Source organism: Salmo salar, chromosome 19, assembly GCF_965601325.2.
Source record: "Salmo salar chromosome 19, fSalSal1, whole genome shotgun sequence".
Taxonomy (NCBI): domain Eukaryota; kingdom Metazoa; phylum Chordata; class Actinopteri; order Salmoniformes; family Salmonidae; genus Salmo; species Salmo salar.
Window position 1 is genome coordinate 90,289,643 of NC_138309.1, and position 23,089 is coordinate 90,312,731.

Sequence of the window (23,089 nt, forward strand, 5' to 3'; positions counted from 1 at the left end):
GTGTCTGAGGTTAGGGCAGTTCCTGACCTAGTGTGTCTGAGGTTAGGGCAGTTCCTGACCTAGTGTGTCTGAGGTTAGGGCAGTTCCTGACCTAGTGTGTCTGAGGTTAGGGCAGTTCCTGACCTAGTGTGTCTGAGGTTAGGGCAGTTCCTGACCTAGTGTGTCTGAGGTTAGGGCAGTTCCTGACCTAGTGTGTCTGAGGTTAGGGCAGTTCCTGACCTAGTGTGTCTGAGGTTAGGGCAGTTCCTGACCTAGTGTGTCTGAGGTTAGGGCAGTTCCTGACCTAGTGTGTCTGAGGTTAGGGCAGTTCCTGACCTAGTGTGTCTGAGGTTAGGGCAGTTCCTGACCTAGTGTGTCTGAGGTTAGGGCAGTTCCTGACCTAGTGTGTCTGAGGTTAGGGCAGTTCCTGACCTAGTGTGTCTGAGGTTAGGGCAGTTCCTGACCTAGTGTGTCTGAGGTTAGGGCAGTTCCTGACCTAGTGTGTCTGAGGTTAGGGCAGTTCCTGACCTAGTGTGTCTGAGGTTAGGGCAGTTCCTGACCTAGTGTGTCTGAGGTTAGGGCAGTTCCTGACCTAGTGTGTCTGAGGTTAGGGCAGTTCCTGACCTAGTGTGTCTGAGGTTAGGGCAGTTCCTGACCTAGTGTGTCTGAGGTTAGGGCAGTTCCTGACCTAGTGTGTCTGAGGTTAGGGCAGTTCCTGACCTAGTGTGACTGAGGTTAGGGCAGTTCCTGACCTAGTGTGTCTGAGGTTAGGGCAGTTCCTGACCTAGTGTGTCTGAGGTTAGGGCAGTTCCTGACCTAGTGTGTCTGAGGTTAGGGCAGTTCCTGACCTAGTGTGACTGAGGTTAGGGCAGTTCCTGACCTAGTGTGTCTGAGGTTAGGGCAGTTCCTGACCTAGTGTGTCTGAGGTTAGGGCAGTTCCTGACCTAGTGTGTCTGAGGTTAGGGCAGTTCCTGACCTAGTGTGACTGAGGTTAGGGCAGTTCCTGACCTAGTGTGTCTGAGGTTAGGGCAGTTCCTGACCTAGTGTGTCTGAGGTTAGGGCAGTTCCTGACCTAGTGTGTCTGAGGTTAGGGCAGTTCCTGACCTAGTGTGTCTGAGGTTAGGGCAGTTCCTGACCTAGTGTGTCTGAGGTTAGGGCAGTTCCTGACCTAGTGTGTCTGAGGTTAGGGCAGTTCCTGACCTAGTGTGTCTGAGGTTAGGGCAGTTCCTGACCTAGTGTGTCTTTGAGGTTAGGGCAGTTCCTGACCTAGTGTGTCTGAGGTTAGGGCAGTTCCTGACCTAGTGTGTCTGAGGTTAGGGCAGTTCCTGACCTAGTGTGTCTTTGAGGTTAGGGCAGTTCCTGACCTAGTGTGTCTGAGGTTAGGGCAGTTCCTGACCTAGTGTGTCTGAGGTTAGGGCAGTTCCTGACCTAGTGTGTCTGAGGTTAGGGCAGTTCCTGACCTAGTGTGTCTGAGGTTAGGGCAGTTCCTGACCTAGTGTGTCTTGAGGTTAGGGCAGTTCCTGACCTAGTGTGTCTGAGGTTAGGGCAGTTCCTGACCTAGTGTGACTGAGGTTGAGGTTAGGGCAGTTCCTGACCTAGTGTGTCTGAGGTTAGGGCAGTTCCTGACCTAGTGTGTCTGAGGTTAGGGCAGTTCCTGACCTAGTGTGTCTGAGGTTAGGGCAGTTCCTGACCTAGTGTGTCTTTGAGGTTAGGGCAGTTCCTGACCTAGTGTGTCTGAGGTTAGGGCAGTTCCTGACCTAGTGTGTCTGAGGTTAGGGCAGTTCCTGACCTAGTGTGTCTGAGGTTAGGGCAGTTCCTGACCTAGTGTGACTGAGGTTAGGGCAGTTCCTGACCTAGTGTGTCTGAGGTTAGGGCAGTTCCTGACCTAGTGTGTCTGAGGTTAGGGCAGTTCCTGACCTAGTGTGTCTGAGGTTAGGGCAGTTCCTGACCTAGTGTGTCTGAGGTTAGGGCAGTTCCTGACCTAGTGTGTCTGAGGTTAGGGCAGTTCCTGACCTAGTGTGACTGAGGTTAGGGCAGTTCCTGACCTAGTGTGTCTGAGGTTAGGGCAGTTCCTGACCTAGTGTGACTGAGGTTAGGGCAGTTCCTGACCTAGTGTGTCTGAGGTTAGGGCAGTTCCTGACCTAGTGTGACTGAGGTTAGGGCAGTTCCTGACCTAGTGTGTCTGAGGTTAGGGCAGTTCCTGACCTAGTGTGACTGAGGTTAGGGCAGTTCCTGACCTAGTGTGTCTGAGGTTAGGGCAGTTCCTGACCTAGTGTGTCTGAGGTTAGGGCAGTTCCTGACCTAGTGTGTCTGAGGTTAGGGCAGTTCCTGACCTAGTGTGTCTGAGGTTAGGGCAGTTCCTGACCTAGTGTGTCTGAGGTTAGGGCAGTTCCTGACCTAGTGTGTCTGAGGTTAGGGCAGTTCCTGACCTAGTGTGTCTGAGGTTAGGGCAGTTCCTGACCTAGTGTGTCTGAGGTTAGGGCAGTTCCTGACCTAGTGTGTCTGAGGTTAGGGCAGTTCCTGACCTAGTGTGTCTGAGGTTAGGGCAGTTCCTGACCTAGTGTGTCTGAGGTTAGGGCAGTTCCTGACCTAGTGTGTCTGAGGTTAGGGCAGTTCCTGACCTAGTGTGTCTGAGGTTAGGGCAGTTCCTGACCTAGTGTGTCTGAGGTTAGGGCAGTTCCTGACCTAGTGTGTCTGAGGTTAGGGCAGTTCCTGACCTAGTGTGTCTGAGGTTAGGGCAGTTCCTGACCTAGTGTGTCTTGAGGTTAGGGCAGTTCCTGACCTAGTGTGTCTGAGGTTAGGGCAGTTCCTGACCTAGTGTGTCTTTGAGGTTAGGGCAGTTCCTGACCTAGTGTGTCTGAGGTTAGGGCAGTTCCTGACCTAGTGTGTCTGAGGTTAGGGCAGTTCCTGACCTAGTGTGTCTGAGGTTAGGGCAGTTCCTGACCTAGTGTGTCTGAGGTTAGGGCAGTTCCTGACCTAGTGTGTCTGAGGTTAGGGCAGTTCCTGACCTAGTGTGTCTGAGGTTAGGGCAGTTCCTGACCTAGTGTGTCTGAGGTTAGGGCAGTTCCTGACCTAGTGTGACTGAGGTGAGGTTAGGGCAGTTCCTGACCTAGTGTGTCTGAGGTTAGGGCAGTTCCTGACCTAGTGTGTCTGAGGTTAGGGCAGTTCCTGACCTAGTGTGTCTGAGGTTAGGGCAGTTCCTGACCTAGTGTGTCTGAGGTTGAGGTTAGGGCAGTTCCTGACCTAGTGTGTCTTTGAGGTTAGGGCAGTTCCTGACCTAGTGTGTCTGAGGTTAGGGCAGTTCCTGACCTAGTGTGTCTGAGGTTAGGGCAGTTCCTGACCTAGTGTGACTGAGGTTAGGGCAGTTCCTGACCTAGTGTGTCTGAGGTTAGGGCAGTTCCTGACCTAGTGTGTCTGAGGTTAGGGCAGTTCCTGACCTAGTGTGTCTGAGGTTAGGGCAGTTCCTGACCTAGTGTGTCTGAGGTTAGGGCAGTTCCTGACCTAGTGTGTCTGAGGTTAGGGCAGTTCCTGACCTAGTGTGTCTGAGGTTAGGGCAGTTCCTGACCTAGTGTGTCTGAGGTTAGGGCAGTTCCTGACCTAGTGTGTCTGAGGTTAGGGCAGTTCCTGACCTAGTGTGTCTGAGGTTAGGGCAGTTCCTGACCTAGTGTGTCTGAGGTTAGGGCAGTTCCTGACCTAGTGTGTCTGAGGTTAGGGCAGTTCCTGACCTAGTGTGTCTGAGGTTAGGGCAGTTCCTGACCTAGTGTGTCTGAGGTTAGGGCAGTTCCTGACCTAGTGTGTCTGAGGTTAGGGCAGTTCCTGACCTAGTGTGTCTGAGGTTAGGGCAGTTCCTGACCTAGTGTGTCTTGAGGTTAGGGCAGTTCCTGACCTAGTGTGTCTTGAGGTTAGGGCAGTTCCTGACCTAGTGTGTCTTTGAGGTTAGGGCAGTTCCTGACCTAGTGTGTCTGAGGTTAGGGCAGTTCCTGACCTAGTGTGTCTGAGGTTAGGGCAGTTCCTGACCTAGTGTGTCTGAGGTTAGGGCAGTTCCTGACCTAGTGTGTCTGAGGTTAGGGCAGTTCCTGACCTAGTGTGTCTGAGGTTAGGGCAGTTCCTGACCTAGTGTGTCTGAGGTTAGGGCAGTTCCTGACCTAGTGTGTCTGAGGTTAGGGCAGTTCCTGACCTAGTGTGTCTGAGGTTAGGGCAGTTCCTGACCTAGTGTGTCTGAGGTTAGGGCAGTTCCTGACCTAGTGTGTCTGAGGTTAGGGCAGTTCCTGACCTAGTGTGTCTGAGGTTAGGGCAGTTCCTGACCTAGTGTGTCTGAGGTTAGGGCAGTTCCTGACCTAGTGTGTCTGAGGTTAGGGCAGTTCCTGACCTAGTGTGTCTGAGGTTAGGGCAGTTCCTGACCTAGTGTGTCTGAGGTTAGGGCAGTTCCTGACCTAGTGTGTCTGAGGTTAGGGCAGTTCCTGACCTAGTGTGTCTGAGGTTAGGGCAGTTCCTGACCTAGTGTGTCTGAGGTTAGGGCAGTTCCTGACCTAGTGTGTCTGAGGTTAGGGCAGTTCCTGACCTAGTGTGTCTGAGGTTAGGGCAGTTCCTGACCTAGTGTGTCTTGAGGTTAGGGCAGTTCCTGACCTAGTGTGTCTGAGGTTAGGGCAGTTCCTGACCTAGTGTGTCTGAGGTTAGGGCAGTTCCTGACCTAGTGTGTCTGAGGTTAGGGCAGTTCCTGACCTAGTGTGTCTTGAGGTTAGGGCAGTTCCTGACCTAGTGTGTCTGAGGTTAGGGCAGTTCCTGACCTAGTGTGTCTGAGGTTAGGGCAGTTCCTGACCTAGTGTGACTGAGGTTAGGGCAGTTCCTGACCTAGTGTGTCTTTGAGGTTAGGGCAGTTCCTGACCTAGTGTGTCTGAGGTTAGGGCAGTTCCTGACCTAGTGTGTCTGAGGTTAGGGCAGTTCCTGACCTAGTGTGTCTGAGGTTAGGGCAGTTCCTGACCTAGTGTGTCTGAGGTTAGGGCAGTTCCTGACCTAGTGTGTCTGAGGTTAGGGCAGTTCCTGACCTAGTGTGTCTGAGGTTAGGGCAGTTCCTGACCTAGTGTGTCTGAGGTTAGGGCAGTTCCTGACCTAGTGTGTCTTGAGGTTAGGGCAGTTCCTGACCTAGTGTGTCTGAGGTTAGGGCAGTTCCTGACCTAGTGTGTCTGAGGTTAGGGCAGTTCCTGACCTAGTGTGTCTGAGGTTAGGGCAGTTCCTGACCTAGTGTGTCTGAGGTTAGGGCAGTTCCTGACCTAGTGTGTCTGAGGTTAGGGCAGTTCCTGACCTAGTGTGTCTTGAGGTTAGGGCAGTTCCTGACCTAGTGTGTCTGAGGTTGAGGTTAGGGCAGTTCCTGACCTAGTGTGTCTGAGGTTAGGGCAGTTCCTGACCTAGTGTGTCTTGAGGTTAGGGCAGTTCCTGACCTAGTGTGTCTGAGGTTAGGGCAGTTCCTGACCTAGTGTGTCTGAGGTTAGGGCAGTTCCTGACCTAGTGTGTCTGAGGTTAGGGCAGTTCCTGACCTAGTGTGTCTTTGAGGTTAGGGCAGTTCCTGACCTAGTGTGTCTGAGGTTAGGGCAGTTCCTGACCTAGTGTGTCTGAGGTTAGGGCAGTTCCTGACCTAGTGTGTCTGAGGTTAGGGCAGTTCCTGACCTAGTGTGTCTGAGGTTAGGGCAGTTCCTGACCTAGTGTGACTGAGGTTAGGGCAGTTCCTGACCTAGTGTGTCTGAGGTTAGGGCAGTTCCTGACCTAGTGTGTCTGAGGTTAGGGCAGTTCCTGACCTAGTGTGTCTGAGGTTAGGGCAGTTCCTGACCTAGTGTGTCTGAGGTTAGGGCAGTTCCTGACCTAGTGTGTCTGAGGTTAGGGCAGTTCCTGACCTAGTGTGTCTGAGGTTAGGGCAGTTCCTGACCTAGTGTGTCTGAGGTTAGGGCAGTTCCTGACCTAGTGTGTCTGAGGTTAGGGCAGTTCCTGACCTAGTGTGTCTGAGGTTAGGGCAGTTCCTGACCTAGTGTGTCTGAGGTTAGGGCAGTTCCTGACCTAGTGTGTCTTGAGGTTAGGGCAGTTCCTGACCTAGTGTGTCTGAGGTTAGGGCAGTTCCTGACCTAGTGTGTCTTTGAGGTTAGGGCAGTTCCTGACCTAGTGTGTCTGAGGTTAGGGCAGTTCCTGACCTAGTGTGTCTGAGGTTAGGGCAGTTCCTGACCTAGTGTGTCTGAGGTTAGGGCAGTTCCTGACCTAGTGTGTCTTGAGGTTAGGGCAGTTCCTGACCTAGTGTGTCTGAGGTTAGGGCAGTTCCTGACCTAGTGTGTCTGAGGTTAGGGCAGTTCCTGACCTAGTGTGTCTGAGGTTAGGGCAGTTCCTGACCTAGTGTGTCTGAGGTTAGGGCAGTTCCTGACCTAGTGTGTCTGAGGTTAGGGCAGTTCCTGACCTAGTGTGTCTGAGGTTAGGGCAGTTCCTGACCTAGTGTGTCTGAGGTTAGGGCAGTTCCTGACCTAGTGTGACTGAGGTTAGGGCAGTTCCTGACCTAGTGTGTCTTTGAGGTTAGGGCAGTTCCTGACCTAGTGTGTCTGAGGTTAGGGCAGTTCCTGACCTAGTGTGTCTTTGAGGTTAGGGCAGTTCCTGACCTAGTGTGTCTTGAGGTTAGGGCAGTTCCTGACCTAGTGTGTCTGAGGTTAGGGCAGTTCCTGACCTAGTGTGTCTGAGGTTAGGGCAGTTCCTGACCTAGTGTGTCTGAGGTTAGGGCAGTTCCTGACCTAGTGTGTCTGAGGTTAGGGCAGTTCCTGACCTAGTGTGTCTGAGGTTAGGGCAGTTCCTGACCTAGTGTGTCTGAGGTTAGGGCAGTTCCTGACCTAGTGTGTCTTTGAGGTTAGGGCAGTTCCTGACCTAGTGTGTCTGAGGTTGAGGTTAGGGCAGTTCCTGACCTAGTGTGTCTTGAGGTTAGGGCAGTTCCTGACCTAGTGTGTCTGAGGTTAGGGCAGTTCCTGACCTAGTGTGTCTGAGGTTAGGGCAGTTCCTGACCTAGTGTGTCTGAGGTTAGGGCAGTTCCTGACCTAGTGTGTCTTTGAGGTTAGGGCAGTTCCTGACCTAGTGTGTCTGAGGTTAGGGCAGTTCCTGACCTAGTGTGTCTGAGGTTAGGGCAGTTCCTGACCTAGTGTGTCTGAGGTTAGGGCAGTTCCTGACCTAGTGTGTCTGAGGTTAGGGCAGTTCCTGACCTAGTGTGTCTGAGGTTAGGGCAGTTCCTGACCTAGTGTGACTGAGGTTAGGGCAGTTCCTGACCTAGTGTGTCTGAGGTTAGGGCAGTTCCTGACCTAGTGTGTCTGAGGTTAGGGCAGTTCCTGACCTAGTGTGACTGAGGTTAGGGCAGTTCCTGACCTAGTGTGTCTTTGAGGTTGAGGTTAGGGCAGTTCCTGACCTAGTGTGTCTTTGAGGTTCTTGACGATGGAAGCCTTCCTGGCGCTGTTCTTCCTCTCCACGTAGTTGGAGGGGACGAAGCCGGTCTTGTTGGTGGCGTTACGGACCCTCCACCAGGACTTACTGTCGTCCAGCAGCCACAGACGCTCGTTCTTCTTAATGTCCAACTCCTGGTCCTGCTGAGCCAGGTAGTCAAACTTGGCGATGACAATCACCTCTTCTGTCATCTTGGATCTCTGGACCTGGGCAGAGAGAGAAGATATACGCTTTAGTTCTGTGATCTTGGACTTGGGGAACCCGAGATGAGGTACATGTCAGGCTAATTTAAACTCCAACCAGCAACAACACACACCCCAATCACCTCGTCTGTCACCTTGGATCTGGGGCAATATTACACAGTGCATTTTCACACATTTTGTTACGTTACAGCCTTATTCTAAAATGTATTCAATCATTTTTTCCCCTCATCAATCTAGACAAAATACCCCATAATGACAAAACAAAAACAGGTTTTAGAACATTTTGCAAATGTATAAACAATAAACTGAAATATCACATTTACATAAGTATTCAGACCCTTTACTCAGTACTTTGTTGAAGCACCTTTGGCAGCGATTACAGCCTCGAGTCTTCTTGGGTTTGACGCTACAAGCTTGACAAACCTGTGTCATGCCTCTCCTGTGAGGATCCAAAGATGAGGACAGTGGATCAGCGTCTACAGACGGTGGGGGGTTTTATGACACCTCACATCGATCGAAAACTGTAATGCAGCAGACAACTCCTTTCTGGTGTCTAGTATGGGTGGATGGAATGTCTCTGTGTTACAGAAGAGTTTGCTGCCCAAAATTTCAACATCAAACCATGAACACTGGGACGGTATATTTATTTCAACATCCAAACGTTGGGAATGATGAGAGATGGAATACGGAAAATGAACTTATATTTTGTGATGTCATTAAAATTGGTATAAAGACGTTATAATGAAAACATTGCAACTTGAAGAGCTTTTACACGGTTTATATCAGGTTAACATCCTTAACGTTGTGTAGAAAATATCAAGGATAAAGAGAATGTTTTTGTGACGATACAATTGTGATTTCAGTTCTTGTCACGTCCTGACCAGTATAAGGGGTTATTTGTTATTGCAGTTTGGTCAGGACGTGGCAGGGGGTGTTTGTTTTATGTGGTTCGGGGTTTGTTGGGCTATGTTCCTATGTAAGAGGTGTCACGACTGTCTAGGACCAGTGGAGAGGTGGAATCAGGAGCAGGAGACAGAGGGCCGGAGCAACGGTGTTTTAATAATATTATTGACACGCAATAGCCGTAGGGCACCAGGCGCGTGGCGAAGTCTGCCAGGGGAAAAACACCTCCCCAAAATAAGCGCACTGGAAACGAAAGCGCACGGGGCGCAGCCCGGCAATAATAATCTACAATAACAATTTATAATCACAACTGTCCTGAGTGGACAATAAACAATCCCGCACGAGAACCCCAACTGAAAATACACACTAAATAACCCCCCACTAATGACAAACACAAAACAGGTGCGGGATAGACAGACAGACAAAACCAAAAGACACAGAAACAACGATCGGTGGCAGCTAATAGGCCGGCGACGACGACCGCCGAGCGCCGCCCGACCGAGGAGGGGCGCCACCTTCGTTAGATACTGTGACAAGAGGGGTGTTTGTTTAGAGTGTTTCGGGGTTTGTAGGGCTATGTTCTTGTTAGTTTATTTCTATGTTAGTTCTAGTCTTTCTATTTCTATGTTTAGTTAATGGGGTTGACCTTCAATTGGAAGCAGCTGCTCCTCGTTGCTTCTAATTGAAGGTCTTATTTAAGAGGGGTGTTTTTTTTCTATGGGATTTGTGGGTAGTTGTCTCCTGTTTTGTGTCTGTGCACCAGGAATGTTTAGTGTCGTTCGTTATTTTATATACGTGTTTCTTTTGTTTTTCCTTCTTTTAAATAAAATAAAGAAGATGAGTTGTTGAGACACGTTCCCGCTGCACCTTGGTCCAATCCTTACGACGCCCGTTACAGTTCTCAAATGGGATCATAGTAATTATGATAACTTGCCTCATAACTAGCCACGCCCCAGGGAGCCCAGAGAGCGCGTCAGAATGACAAAAAATCACCACATTTTTTTTACGTATAAAAGATTGAGTTAATAATTAACATAGGAGACTAAACGGACCACGAGCTGCAGCTAGGTGTACATTAGTCACGACCGTGGAACGCACCACGAGGTTGAAGAAGACAAGACTCGGGTTTGTGCAGATTCATGAAGTCTGCGACGTTCAGAATGAGACTGATATGAGGAAATGAGGAAATGATCAAATCGAATTTTATTTGTCACATGCGCCGAATACAACAGGTGTAGAACTTACAATGAAATCCTGAATACAACAGGTGTAGTAGACCTTACAGTGAAATGCTGAATACAACAGGTATAGTAGACCTTACAGTGAAATGTAAAAGAGGGGAGATGGAAATGATGATAATAGGTGTTCAGGAGTCTTATGGCTTGGGGGCAGAAGCTGTGTAGAAGCCTCTTGGACCTAGACTTGGCGCTCCGGTACCGCTTGGAGTGTTGGACAATTTTTAGGACATTCTTCTGACACCGCCTGGTATAGAGGTCCTGGATGGCAGGAAGCTTGGCCCCAGTGATGTACTGGGCCATTCGCACCAGCCTCTGTAGTGCCTTGTGGTCGGAAGCTGAGCAGTTTCCATACCAAATCAGGATGCTCTCGATGGTGCAGCTGTAGAACCTTTTGAGGATCTGAGGACCCATGCCAAATCTTTCCAGTCTCCTGAGGGGGAAAAGGTTTTGTTGTGCCCTCTTCACGACTGTCTTTGTGTGTTTGGACCATGTTAGTTTGTTGGTAATGTGGACACCAATGAACTTGAAGCTCTCAACCTGCTCCACTACAGCCCCGTCGATGAGAATGGGGGCGTGCTCAGGCCTCCCTTTCCTGTAGTCCACAATCATCTCCTTTGTCTTGATCACGTTGAGGGAGAGGTTGTTGTCCTGGCACCACACAGTCAGGTCTCTGACCTCCTCCCTATAGGCTGTCTCGTCGTTGTTGGTGGTCAGGCTTACAACTGTTGTGTCATCGGCAAACTTGATGATGTTGGAGTCGTGCTTGGCCATGTAGTCATGAGTGAACAGGGAGTACAGGAGGGGACTGAGCACGCACCCCTGGGGAGCTCCAGTGTTGAGGATCAGTGTGGCAGATGTGTTGTTACCTACCCTTACCACCTGGGGGCGTCCCGTCAGGAAGTCCAGGATCCAGTTGCAGAGGGAGGTGTTTAGTCCCACGGTCCTTAGCTTAGTGATGAGCTTTGAGGGCACTATGGTGTTGAACGCTGAGCTGTAGTCAATGAATAGCATTCTAACAAAGATGTTCCTTTTGTCCAGGTGTGAAAGGGCAGTGTGGAGTGTAATGGAGATTGCATCATCTGTGGATCTGTTGGGGCGGTATGCAAATTGGAGTGAGTCTAGGGTTTCTGGGATAATGGTGTTGATGTGAGCCATGACCAGCCTTTCAAAGCATTTTATGGCTACAGACGTGAGTGCTACGGGTCGGTAGTCATTTAGGCAGGTTAACTTAGTGTTCTTGGACACAGGGACAATGGTGGTCTGCTTAAAACATGTTGGTATTACAGACTCAGTCAGGGAGAGGTCGAAAATGTCAGTGAAGACACTTGCCAGTTGGTCAGCGCATGCTCGCAGTACACGTCCTGGTAATCCGTCTGGCCCTGAGGCCTTGTGAATATTGACCTGTCTAAAGGTCTCACACACATCGGCTGCGGAGAGCGTGATCACACAGTTGTCCGGAACAGCTGATGCTCTCATGCATGCTTCAGTGTTGCTTGCCTCGAAGCAAGCATAGAAGTAGTTTAGCTCGTCTGGTAGGCTGGTGTCACTGGGCAGCTCTCGGCTGTGCTTCCCTTTGTAGTCTGTAATAGTTAGCAGGCCCTGCCACATCCGATGAGCGTCAGAGCCGGTGTAGTACGATTCGATCTTAGTCCTGTATTGACGCTTTGCCTGTTTGATGGTTCGTCGGAGGGCATAGCAGGGTTTCTTATAAGCTTCCTGGTTAGAGTCCCGCTCCTTGGTAAGCGACAGCTCTAGCCTTTAGCTCAGTGCAGATGCTGCCTGTAATCCATGGCTTCTGGTTGGGGTATGTACGTACAGTTACTGTGGGGACGACATCATTGATGCACTTAATGATGAAGCAAGTGACTGATGTGGTGTACTCCTCAATGCCATCGGAACAATCCCGGAACATGTTCCAGTCTGTGCAGCAAAACAGTCCTGTAGTTTAGCATCTGCTTCATCTGACCACTTTTTTATTGACCGAATCACTGGAGCTTCCTGCTTTAATTTTTGCTTGTAAGCAGGAATCAGGAGGATATAATTATGGTCAGATTTGCCAAATGGAGGGCGAGGGAGAGCTTTGTACGCGGCTCTGTGTGTGGAGTAAAGGTGGTCTAGAGTTTTTTCCCCCACTGGTTGCACATTTAACATAGGAATTAGGTAAAACTGATTTAAGTTTCCCTGCATTAAAGTCCCCGGCCACTAGGAGCGCCGCCTCTGGATGAGCGTTTTCCTGTTTGCTTATGGCAGAATACAGCTCATTGAGTGCGGTCTTAGTGCCAGCATCATTCTGTGGTGGTATGTAGACAGCTACGAAAAATACAGATGAAAACTCTCTAGGTAGATAGTACGGTCTATGGCTTATCATGAGATACTCTACCTCAGGCGAGCAAAACCTCGAGATTTGATTAGATATCGTGCACCAGCTGTTGTTTACAAATATACATAGACCTCCAACCCTTGTCTTACCAGAGGCTGCTGTTCTGTCCTGCCGAAACAGAGTATAACCAGCCAGCTGTATGTTGTTCATGTCGTTCAGCCACGACTCGGTGAAACATTAGATTTTACAGTTTTTAATGTCCCGTTGGTAGGATAGACGTGCTTTCAGTTCGTCCAATTTATTATCCAGCGATTGTACGTTGGCCAATAGTACCGATGGCAAAGGCAGATTAGCCACTCGTCGGCGGATCCTCACAAGGAACCCCAATCTCCTTCCGCGAAACCTCTTCTGTCTCTTTCTCCTGCGAATGACGGGATTAGAGCCTGTTCGGGGGTCTGGAGTAAATCCCTCTCGTCCGACTCATTAAAGAAAAATTCTTTGTCCAGTTCAAGGTGAGTAACTTTTCAGTCATAAAGAGACGGTAGTAGCAACATTATGTACAAAATAAGTTACAAACAATGCGATAAAAACAACTAAATATCACGGTTGGTTAAGAGCCCATAAAACGACAGCCATGGAGGATGTTATGGTCTCAACAGACAACAGATGGTTTAGTCTCAACAGACGGTTTAGTCTCAACAGACGGTTTAGTCTCAACTAAACGGTTTAGTCTCAACAGACGGTTTAGTCTCAACAGATGGTTTAGTCTCAACAGACAACAGATGGTTTAGTCTCAACAGACAACAGATGGTTTAGTCTCAACAGACAACAGATGGTTTAGTCTCAACAGACAACAGATGGTTTAGTCTCAACAGACAACAGATGGTTTAGTCTCATAGCAAAGGGTCTGAATACTTACGTAAATAAGGTATCTGTCTTTGAATTTTTAATAAATTAGCAAACATTTCTAAAAACCTGTTTTCACTTCGTCATTGTGAGATATTGTGTGTAGATTGAGGAAAACAATTAATTTAATCAATTTTAGAATAAGGCTGTAACGTAACATGATGTGGAAAAAGTCAAGGGATCTGAATACTTTCCCGAATGCGCTGTATATTACCCTCAAAATAACTTGTAACGTTACTGTATTTTTAGCTAAAAATTATTACATAAATCTATTTATAGGTTTGGCTAAACTTCCAGAATTACAAGCTAGCTAGCTAGCTAGTTACCTTGGAGGTGTCTCGGACAACCTCAATAACATGACCAAACTATTTTTACATTAACCAACACACTGAACATCTTACCTGTACTGCATCAAAGCTGTCAACTTCAGAGCTAGGACGCTTCGCTGATGACCTCTGATGACCTGAAAAAATATAAAACAGAAGAACCCTTTTGTCAATAACGTTATTTTCATTGGAGATATATTGTGTGAGTGGTTTAACAGTGTTTAGGGCCCATCTAATCATCCCATATCAGAACATAATTAAGACTAGGCTTAATGAATCATTCACAACCATTTCAGAACATTTTATTAGATGCTTCACGGTAATAAAGAGATTAAGTTCATCCTCATAAAACAAAAGTTAGGAGGTAATGACTCGGATTTGTTGGTTTATCAACCCTAGTTGAATGCACCGACTAAGTCTGTGAATAAGAGCATCCGCTAAATAACTAAAATGTAAAATGTCCTAAACGTAAGGACAAACCCAGAGGTGATAATCCTGGATTGTTTAGTGTCAACAGATGGTTTAGTGTCAACAGTCCTGGATGGTTTAGTGTCAACAGTCCTGGATGGTTTAGTGTCAACAATCCTGGATGGTTTAGTGTCAACAGCCCTGGATGGTTTAGTGTCAACAGTCCTGGATGGTTTAGTGTCAACAGTCCTGGATGGTTTAGTGTCAACAGTCCTGGATGGTTTAGTGTCAACAGCCCTGGATGGTTTAGTGTCAACAGCCCTGGATGGTTTAGTGTCAACAGCCCTGGATGGTTTAGTGTCAACAGCCCTGGATGGTTTAGTGTCAACAGCCCTGGATGGTTTAGTGTCAACAGTCCTGGATGGTTTAGTGTCAACAGTCCTGGATGGTTTAGTGTCAACAGTCCTGGATGGTTTAGTGTCAACAGTCCTGGATGGTTTAGTGTCAACAGTCCTGGATGGTTTAGTGTCAACAGATGGTTTAGTGTCAACAGTCCTGGATGGTTTAGTGTCAACAGTCCTGGATGGTTTAGTGTCAACAGTCCTGGATGGTTTAGTGTCAACAGTCCTGGATGGTTTAGTGTCAACAGCCCTGGATGGTTTAGTGTCAACAGTCCTGGATGGTTTAGTGTCAACAGTCCTGGATGGTTTAGTGTCAACAGTCCTGGATGGTTTAGTGTCAACAGTCCTGGATGGTTTAGTGTCAACAGTCCTGGATGGTTTAGTGTCAACAGTCCTTCCCATCTGTTGTGTGAATGAGCGGATAAAGGTTACTATTGTTTTCAGTATTCAACACTGATCACTGCCAACAGTCAGTTTATCCTCCAACTCCTGCTCCTCCAAACAGAAGAGAATGGTTTCCTCTACACTGACGTCCAGACATTGTCTATTGTTCCAGCCCAGGGATGAATCCGAGAAGATGATGGCAGAGAATCAGAAGAGGGAGGAACACAGTAGAGAGACTTCATGTTGATTGAACTCCAAGTGTGGTTACTGGTTCAAATTCAAGACTATGAGGAGAGGAGTCAAAACGGCTCTGTAGGACCTCCATCAGGTGACCACCCGTAGAACCTCCATCAGGTGACCACCCGTAGAACCTCCATCAGGTGACCACCTGTAGAACCTCCATCAGGTGACCACCCGTAGAACCTCCATCAGGTGACCACCTGTAGAACCTCCATCAGGTGACCACCTGTAGAACCTCCATCAGGTGACCACCTGTAGAACCTCCATCAGGTGACCACCTGTAGAACCTCCATCAGGTGACCACCCGTAGGACCTCCATCAGGTGACCACCTGTAGAACCTCCATCAGATATGTTTTATTTTTTGGACTGTTTTTCCTTTGTCATTATGGGGAATTGAGTCGTTATGGGGTATTGAGTCGTTATGGGGTATTGAGTCGTTATGGGGTACTGTGTCGTTATGGGGTACTGAGTCGTTATGGGGTACTGAGTCGTTATGGGGTACTGTGTCGTTATGGGGTATTGAGTCGTTATGGGGTACTGAGTCGTTATGGGGTACTGAGTCGTTATGGGGTACTGTGTCGTTATGGGGTATTGAGTCGTTATGGGGTATTGAGTCGTTATGGGGTATTGAGTCGTTATGGGGTATTGAGTCATGATGGGGTATTGTGTCATTATGGGGTATTGAGTCGTTATGGGGTATTGAGTCATTATGGGGTATTGAGTCGTTATGGGGTATTGAGTCGTTATGGGGTATTGTGTCATTATGGGGTATTGAGTCGTTATGGGGTATTGAGTCGTTATGGGGTATTGAGTCGTTATGGGGTATTGAGTCGTTATGGGGTATTGAGTCGTTATGGGGTATTGAGTCATTATGGGGTATTGAGTCGTTATGGGGTATTGAGTCATTATGGGGTTGTTACGTGTGAGGCGTTTTTCTTGCTCCCCATTTTCCCATGTTAGTGTGTTTGTGCCCTGGACATTACAGGTGTACCGAGTTGCGGCTGACGATGGTGGGCGTTTTCCGTGTGAACCCAGAGAGGGAGAGAGAGGGAGAGAGAGGGAGAGAGAGAGAGGGAGAGAGAGAGAGCGGGGGAGAGAGGGAGAGCGGGGGAGATGGAGAGAGGGAGAGCGGGGGAGATGGAGAGAGGGAGAGCGGGGGAGATGGAGAGAGGGAGAGAGGGGACACTTGTTTTGTTTGGCTAGTTGAGGATTTGTTGTTTTAATTTATCTTTGTTTGTGTTTCAGCCTGTCCTCCTGATGTACTCCACCCTACCTAGGTCCTGGAGAAGGGAAAAGGTAGATCTGCCCATGGGTGTACATTCCCACGTAGATAACCCATTGTTTTATACACTAGGTTAGCCGGGCGGGTGCCACCCTTGTATTTTTCTTGGAACCAGGTCGGACGGTGGGTTTGGGTTTAGAGTGCGTTAGGAAGGATTAGGAACCAGGTAGGACAGTGGGTTAGGGTTTAGAGTGTGTTAGGAAGGATTAGGAACCAGGTAGGACAGTGGGTTAGGGTTTAGAGTGTGTTAGGAAGGATTAGGAACCAGGTAGGACAGTGGGTTAGGGTTTAGAGTGTGTTAGGAAGGATTAGGAACCAGGTAGGACAGTGGGTTAGGGTTTAGAGTGCGTTAGGAAGGATTAGGAACCAGGTAGGACAGTGGGTTAGGGTTTAGAGTGCGTTAGGAAGGATTAGGAACCAGGTAGGACAGTGGGTTAGGGTTTAGAGTGCGTTAGGAAGGATTAGGAACCAGGTAGGACAGTGGGTTAGGGTTTAGAGTGTGTTAGGAAGGATTAGGAACCAGGTAGGACAGTGGGTTAGGGTTTAGAGTGTGTTAGGAAGGATTAGGAACCAGGTAGGACAGTGGGTTAGGGTTTAGAGTGTGTTAGGAAGGATTAGGAACCAGGTAGGACAGTGGGTTAGGGTTTAGAGTGCGTTAGGAAGGATTAGGAACCAGGTAGGACAGTGGGTTAGGGTTTAGAGTGCGTTAGGAAGGATTAGGAACCAGGTAGGACAGTGGGTTAGGGTTTAGAGTGCGTTAGGAAGGATTAGGAACCAGGTAGGACAGTGGGTTAGGGTTTAGAGTGTGTTAGGAAGGATTAGGAACCAGGTAGGACAGTGGGTTTGGGGGTTTAGAGTGTGTTAGGAAGGATTAGGAACCAGGTAGGACAGTGGGTTTGGGGGTTTAGAGTGTGTTAGGAAGGATTAGGAACCAGGTAGGACAGTGGGTTAGGGTTTAGAGTGTGTTAGGAAGGATTAGGAACCAGGTAGGACAGTGGGTTAGGGGGTTTAGAGTGTGTTAGGAAGGATTAGGAACCAGGTAGGACAGTGGGTTAGGGTTTAGAGTGCGTTAGGAAGGATTAGGAACCAGGTAGGACAGTGGGTTAGGGTTTAGAGTGTGTTAGGAAGGATTAGGAACCAGGTAGGACAGTGGGTTAGGGTTTAGAGTGTGTTAGGAAGGATTAGGAACCAGGTAGGACAGTGGGTTAGGGTTTAGAGTGTGTTAGGAAGGATTAGGAACCAGGTAGGACAGTGGGTTAGGGTTTAGAGTGCGTTAGGAAGGATTAGGAACCAGGTAGGACAGTGGGTTAGGGTTTAGAGTGTGTTAGGAAGGATTAGGAACCAGGTAGGACAGTGGGTTAGGGTTTAGAGTGTGTTAGGAAGGATTAGGAACCAGGTAGGACAGTGGGTTAGGGTTTAGAGTGTGTTAGGAAGGATTAGGAACCAGGTAGGACAGTGGGTTTGGGTTTAGAGTGCGTTAGGAAGGATTAGGAACCAGGTAGGACAGTGGGTTAGGGTTTAGAGTGCGTTAGGAAGGATTAGGAACCAGGTAGGACAGTGGGTTAGGGTTTAGAGTTTGTTAGGAAGGATTAGGAACCAGGTAGGACGGTGGGTATGGGTTTAGAGTGTGTTAGGAAGGATTAGGAACCAGGTAGGACAGTGGGCTAGGGTTTAGAGTGTGTTAGGAAGGATTAGGAACCAGGTAGGACAGTGGGTTTGGGTTTAGAGTGTGTTAGGAAGGATTAGGAACCAGGCAGGACAGTGGGTTAGGGTTTAGAGTGTGTTAGGAAGGATTAGGAACCAGGTAGGACAGTGGGTTAGGGTTTAGAGTGTGTTAGGAAGGATTAGGAACCAGGTAGGACAGTGGGTTAGGGTTTAGAGTGTGTTAGGAAGGATTAGGAACCAGGTAGGACAGTGGGTTTGGGTTTAGAGTGTGTTAGGAAGGATAAGGAACCAGGTAGGACAGTGGGTTAGGGTTTAGAGTGTGTTAGGAAGGATTAGGAACCAGGTAGGACGGTGGGTTTGGGTGTAGAGTGTGTTAGGAAGGATTAGGAACCAGGTAGGACAGTGGGTTTGGGTTTAGAGTGGGTTAGGAAGGATTAGGAACCAGGTAGGACAGTGGGTTAGGGTTTAGAGTGTGTTAGGAAGGATTAGGAACCAGGTAGGACAGTGGGTTAGGGGGTTTAGAATGTGTTAGGAAGGATTAGGTAGAAGAGGAGGGACCTTTTGTTTATTTTCATTACTTGGACCCCGAACCCAAACATTCCCTTCTCTTACCTTCCCTGGTTGTGGTTTTGTTTCTTACTGGTTATTTATGTGTGTTTTATATTGTTTGTTTAATAACTTTACTAAACATCCCCTGAGGGATAACATTGAGTTCTGGTTGTGGTCTGATTATTTTCGCTCATTACACCCCACATTTCTTCCCCTTTCATCTGGTTTACCTGGTGTGTTTAGGCCCAGGCATTAACGTCTCCTCCTCAGACCAGCTACACCCGAGGGGAGAACGTAATAGGGGTGTCGGGTCGTTACGGGGTGTCGGGTCGTTACGGGGTGTCGGGTCGTTACGGGGTGTCGAGTCGTAACGGGGGTGTCGGGTCGTTGCGGGGTGTCGGGTCGTTGCGGGGTGTCGGGTCGTTACGGGGTGTCGGGTCGTTACGGGGGGTCGGGTCGTTACGGGGGGTCGGGTCGTTACGGGGGGTCGGGTCGTTACGGGGTGTCGGGTCGTTACGGGGTGTCGGGTCGTTACGGGGTGTCGTTACGGGGTGTCGGGTCGTTACGGGGTGTCGGGTCGTTACGGGGGTGTCGTTACGGGGTGTCGGGTCGTTACGGGGTGTCGGGGTGTCGAGTCGTTACGGGGGTGTCGGGTCGTTACGGGGTGTCGGGGTGTCGAGTCGTTACGGGGGTGTCGTTACGGGGTGTCGTTACGGGGTGTCGGGTCGTTACGGGGTGTTGTGTGTAGATTGATGAGAGAAAACAATTATTTTATCTATTTTACAATAAGGCTGTAATGTAACAAAATTTGGAAAAAGTCAAGGGGTCTGAATACTTTCCAAATGCGCTGGACATTGGTACGTCCGTGAGTGAAAGCATTTAGGCCTAAGTATAGCCTTATAAAAGTCTTATCGTATGCAAAATAATTGAAATGTAAAAGAGTTGTAACATTTACAGCCCTATAAAGTGCACAAATAGCCAGGTCATGCAAAACAGAACTACTGTACAGACTAAGGATGTGGCTGTTAGTGATGCTGCTGTGGATCGTAAGATCAGTGCTTGGTAAACCCAGACTAACTAGCCTGCCTGCCTATCTATCTATCTATAGTATCTATCTATCTATAGTATCTATCTGTCTACAGTATCTATCTACAGTCCCTTCAGAAAGTTCACACATCTTGACTTTTTCCCCAAAAAATGATGTTACAGACTAAATACATTTTTTATTAAATAAGATGTTTTTGTGTCACTGGCCTACACACAATTCCCCATAATGTCAACGTGGAATGATGTTTGTTGAAACATGCACAAATTAAGAAAAAATGAAAAGCTGAAATGTCTTGAGCCAATAAGTTTTCAACCCCTTTGTTATGTCAAGGCTAAATAAGTTCAAGAGTAAAAATGTTCTTAACGAGTCGCATAATAAGTTACATGGACTGACTGTACAATAATAGCATCCGGGGATGGCCTCTACAAGTTGTCGAACGCATTCCACAGGGATGCTGGTCCATGTTGACTCCAATGCTTCCCACAGTCTAGTTGGCTGGATGTCCTTTGGGTGGTGGACCATTCTTGATACACACAGGAAACTGTTGAGTGTGAAAGAACCCAGAAGCGTTGCAGTTCTCAACACAAACCGGTGCACCTGGCACCTACTACCATACCCCGTTCAAAGGCACTTCAATCTTTTGTCTTGTCCATTCACCCTCTGAATGGTCACACATACACAATCCATGTCTCAACTGTCTCAAGCTTTAAAAATCCTTCTTTAACGTGTCTCCTCCCCTTCATCTACACTGATTGAAGTTGATTTAACAAGTGTCATAAATAACGGATCATAGCTTTCACCTGGTCAGTCTGTCATGGAAAGAGCTGTTGTTCTTAACGTTTTGAACACACAGTGTATGTTTCATGAACAGAAGATTTAAGCAAACATCTGTGACTCACATGATTGGTTAAAGGCAGTGATGGCCGTGCGAAATATACATAAAGTAGAGCAGGGCTCAACGTTTTCTACTGCTCCACTAGCAGGCTACTCGCCGCTCACCTTCCCTACCAACGGGACATTAAAACTGTAACATCTTATGCTTCACGGAGTCGTGGCTGAACGACGACAACATCAACATACAGCTGGCTGGTTATACTCTGTACCGGCAGGATAGAACAGCGGCGTCTGGTAAGACAAGAGGCGGCGGTCTATGCATTTCTGTAAACAACAGCTGGTGCACGATATCTAAGGAAGTCTCGAGCTATTGCTCACCTGAGGTAGAGTTTCTCATGATAAGCTGCAGACCACATTACCTACCGAGAGAGTTTTCATCGTTATTCTCTGTAGCTGTCTACATACCACCACAGACTGAAACACTACGACAGCATTGAATGAGCTGTATTCTGCCATAAGCAAACAAGAAAACGCTCACCCAGAGGCGGCGCTCCTAGTGGCCGGGGACTTTAATGCAGGGAAACTTAAACCCGTTTTAACAAATTTATATCAGCATGTTAAATGTGCAACCAGAGGGAAGAAAACTCTGGACCACCAATATTCCACACACAGTGACGCGTACAAAGCTCTCCCTCGCCCTCCATTTGGCGAATCTGACCATAATTCTATCCTCCTGATTCCTGCTTGCAAGCATAAATTAAAGCAGGAAGCTCCAGTGACTAGATCAATAAAAAAGTGGTCAGATGAAGCAGATGCTAAACTACATGACTGTTTTGCTACCACAGACTGGAATATGTTCTATGATTCATCCAATGGCATTGAGGAGTACACCACATCAGTCATTGGCTTCAACAATAAGTGCATCGATGATGTTGTCCCCACAGTGACTGTACGTACATACCCCAACCAGAAGCCATGGATTACAGACAGCATCCGCACCAATTTGCATACCGCCCCAACAGATCCACAGATGATGCAATCTCTATTGCACTCAACACTGCCCTTTCCCACCTGGACTAAAGGAACACCTATGTGAGAATGCCATTCATTGACTACAGCTCAACGTTCAACACCATAGTGCCCTCAAAGCTCATCACTAAGCTAAGGACCCTGGGACTAAACATCTCCCTCAGCTACTGGATCCTGGACTTCCTGACGGGCCGCCCCCAGGTGGTGAGGGTAGGTAACAACACATCCGCCATGCTGATCCTCAACACGGGGGATCCTCAGGGGTGCGTGCTTAGTCCCCTCCTGTACTCCCTGTTCACTCATGACCGCATGGTCAGGCACGACTCCAACACCATCATTATGTTTGCTGATGACACAACAGTGGTAGGCCTGATCACCGATAACGATGAGACAGCCTATAGGGAGGATGTCAGAGACCTGGCCGGGTGGTGCCAGAATAACAACCTCGCCCTCAACGTAACCAAGACAAAGGAGATGAATGTGGACTACAGGAAAAAGAGGGACCGAGCACGCCCCCATTCTCATCGACGGGGCTGTAGTGGAGCAGGTTGAGAGCTTCAAGTTCCTTGGTGTCCACATCCCCAACAAACTAACATGGTCCAAGCACATCAAGACAGTCGTGAAGAGGGCACAACAAAACCTATTCCCCCTCAGGAGACTGAAAAGATTTGTCATGGGTCAACAGATCCTCAAAAGGTTCTACAGCTGCACCATCGAGAGCATCCTGACCGGTTGCATCACTGCCTGGTATTGCAACTGCTCGGCCTCGGACCGCAAGGCGCTACAGAGGGTAGTGCGTACGGCCCAGTACATCACTGGGGCCAAGCTTCCTGCCATCCAGGACCTCTATACCAGGCGGTGTCAGAGGAAGGCCCTAAACATGGCCAAAGACTCCAGCCACCCCAGTCATAAACTGTTCTCTCTGCTGCCACATGGCAAGTGGTACCGGAGCGCCAAGTCTAGGTCCAAGAGGCTTCTAAACAGCTTCTACCCCCAAGCCATAAGACTCCTGAACATCTAGTCAAATGGCTACCCAGACTATTCACATTGCCCCCCCCCCCCCCTCTCCACACCACTGCTACTCTCTGTTGTCATCTATGAATAGTCACTTTAATAACTCTACCTACATGTACATACTACCTGAACTAACCGGTGCCCCGCACATTGACTCCCTGTATATATTGTTATTTTTTACTGCTGCTCTTTAATTACTTGATACTTTTATCTCTTATTCTTATCCGTATTTTTTAAAACTGCACTATTTGGTTAGGGCTTGTAAGTAAGCATTTCACTAAGGTTGTATTCAGCACATGTGACTAATTTGATTTGATTTATCCGCGTGTCCTCATTGAAAATGAATGGGGGAAGAACTGCTGCGTCTGGGTTGTTTTTTTAGCCTGCTAGCTACTTAGCTAACTACTTATCTAGCGTTGGATACTAAACTCAGTGTGTTCGATGTTCAAGCTAGCCAACACGGCTACTTAGCTAACTACTTATCTAGCGTTGGATACTAAACTCAGTGTGTTCGATGTTCAAGCTAGCCAACACGGCTACTTAGCTAACTACTTATCTAGCGTTGGATACTAAACTCAGTGTGTTCGATGTTCAAGCTAGCTAACACGGCTACTTAGCTAGCTAACGAACATCTTCGGTTTTTGTACTTACTAAAAAGGAATCGAGCTAGCTATATTATCTACACTGCATACACCTCACAAGATGCCCTATGCTTTTTTTCCAACTAACGTTAGCTAGCTAATATATATAGAGCCTTTATATAGGTAACTAGCTAAATGAAGGAAAGAAAGACGAGATGTTTGAGCTGTTATGGTGTGGGGTGAATTTTCCTGGTTTAGGTCCACTCTACCACTTAGATGCCAATAAATACACAGCAATTGTGAGTGATTACCTTCAACCTATG

The 23,089-nt window shown here is 48.2% G+C and overlaps 1 protein-coding gene across 2 annotated transcripts in view; it reads right to left on the reverse strand.

The window, feature by feature from the left end:
* LOC106594850 (SH2/SH3 adapter protein Nck1) overlaps positions 1-23,089 on the reverse strand; it is a 138,866-nt gene that overhangs the window by 53,783 nt on the left and 61,994 nt on the right. For both annotated transcript variants that reach the window (XM_082966027.1, XM_082966026.1), the window contains exons 2-3: positions 13,406-13,467; positions 7,400-7,640 (exon numbers count right to left, since the gene is read on the reverse strand). In XM_082966027.1, the coding sequence (XP_082822153.1) occupies positions 7,400-7,625 (226 nt within the window). In that variant the 5' untranslated portion in view covers positions 7,626-7,640; positions 13,406-13,467. The remainder of the gene's footprint in view (positions 1-7,399; positions 7,641-13,405; positions 13,468-23,089) is intronic.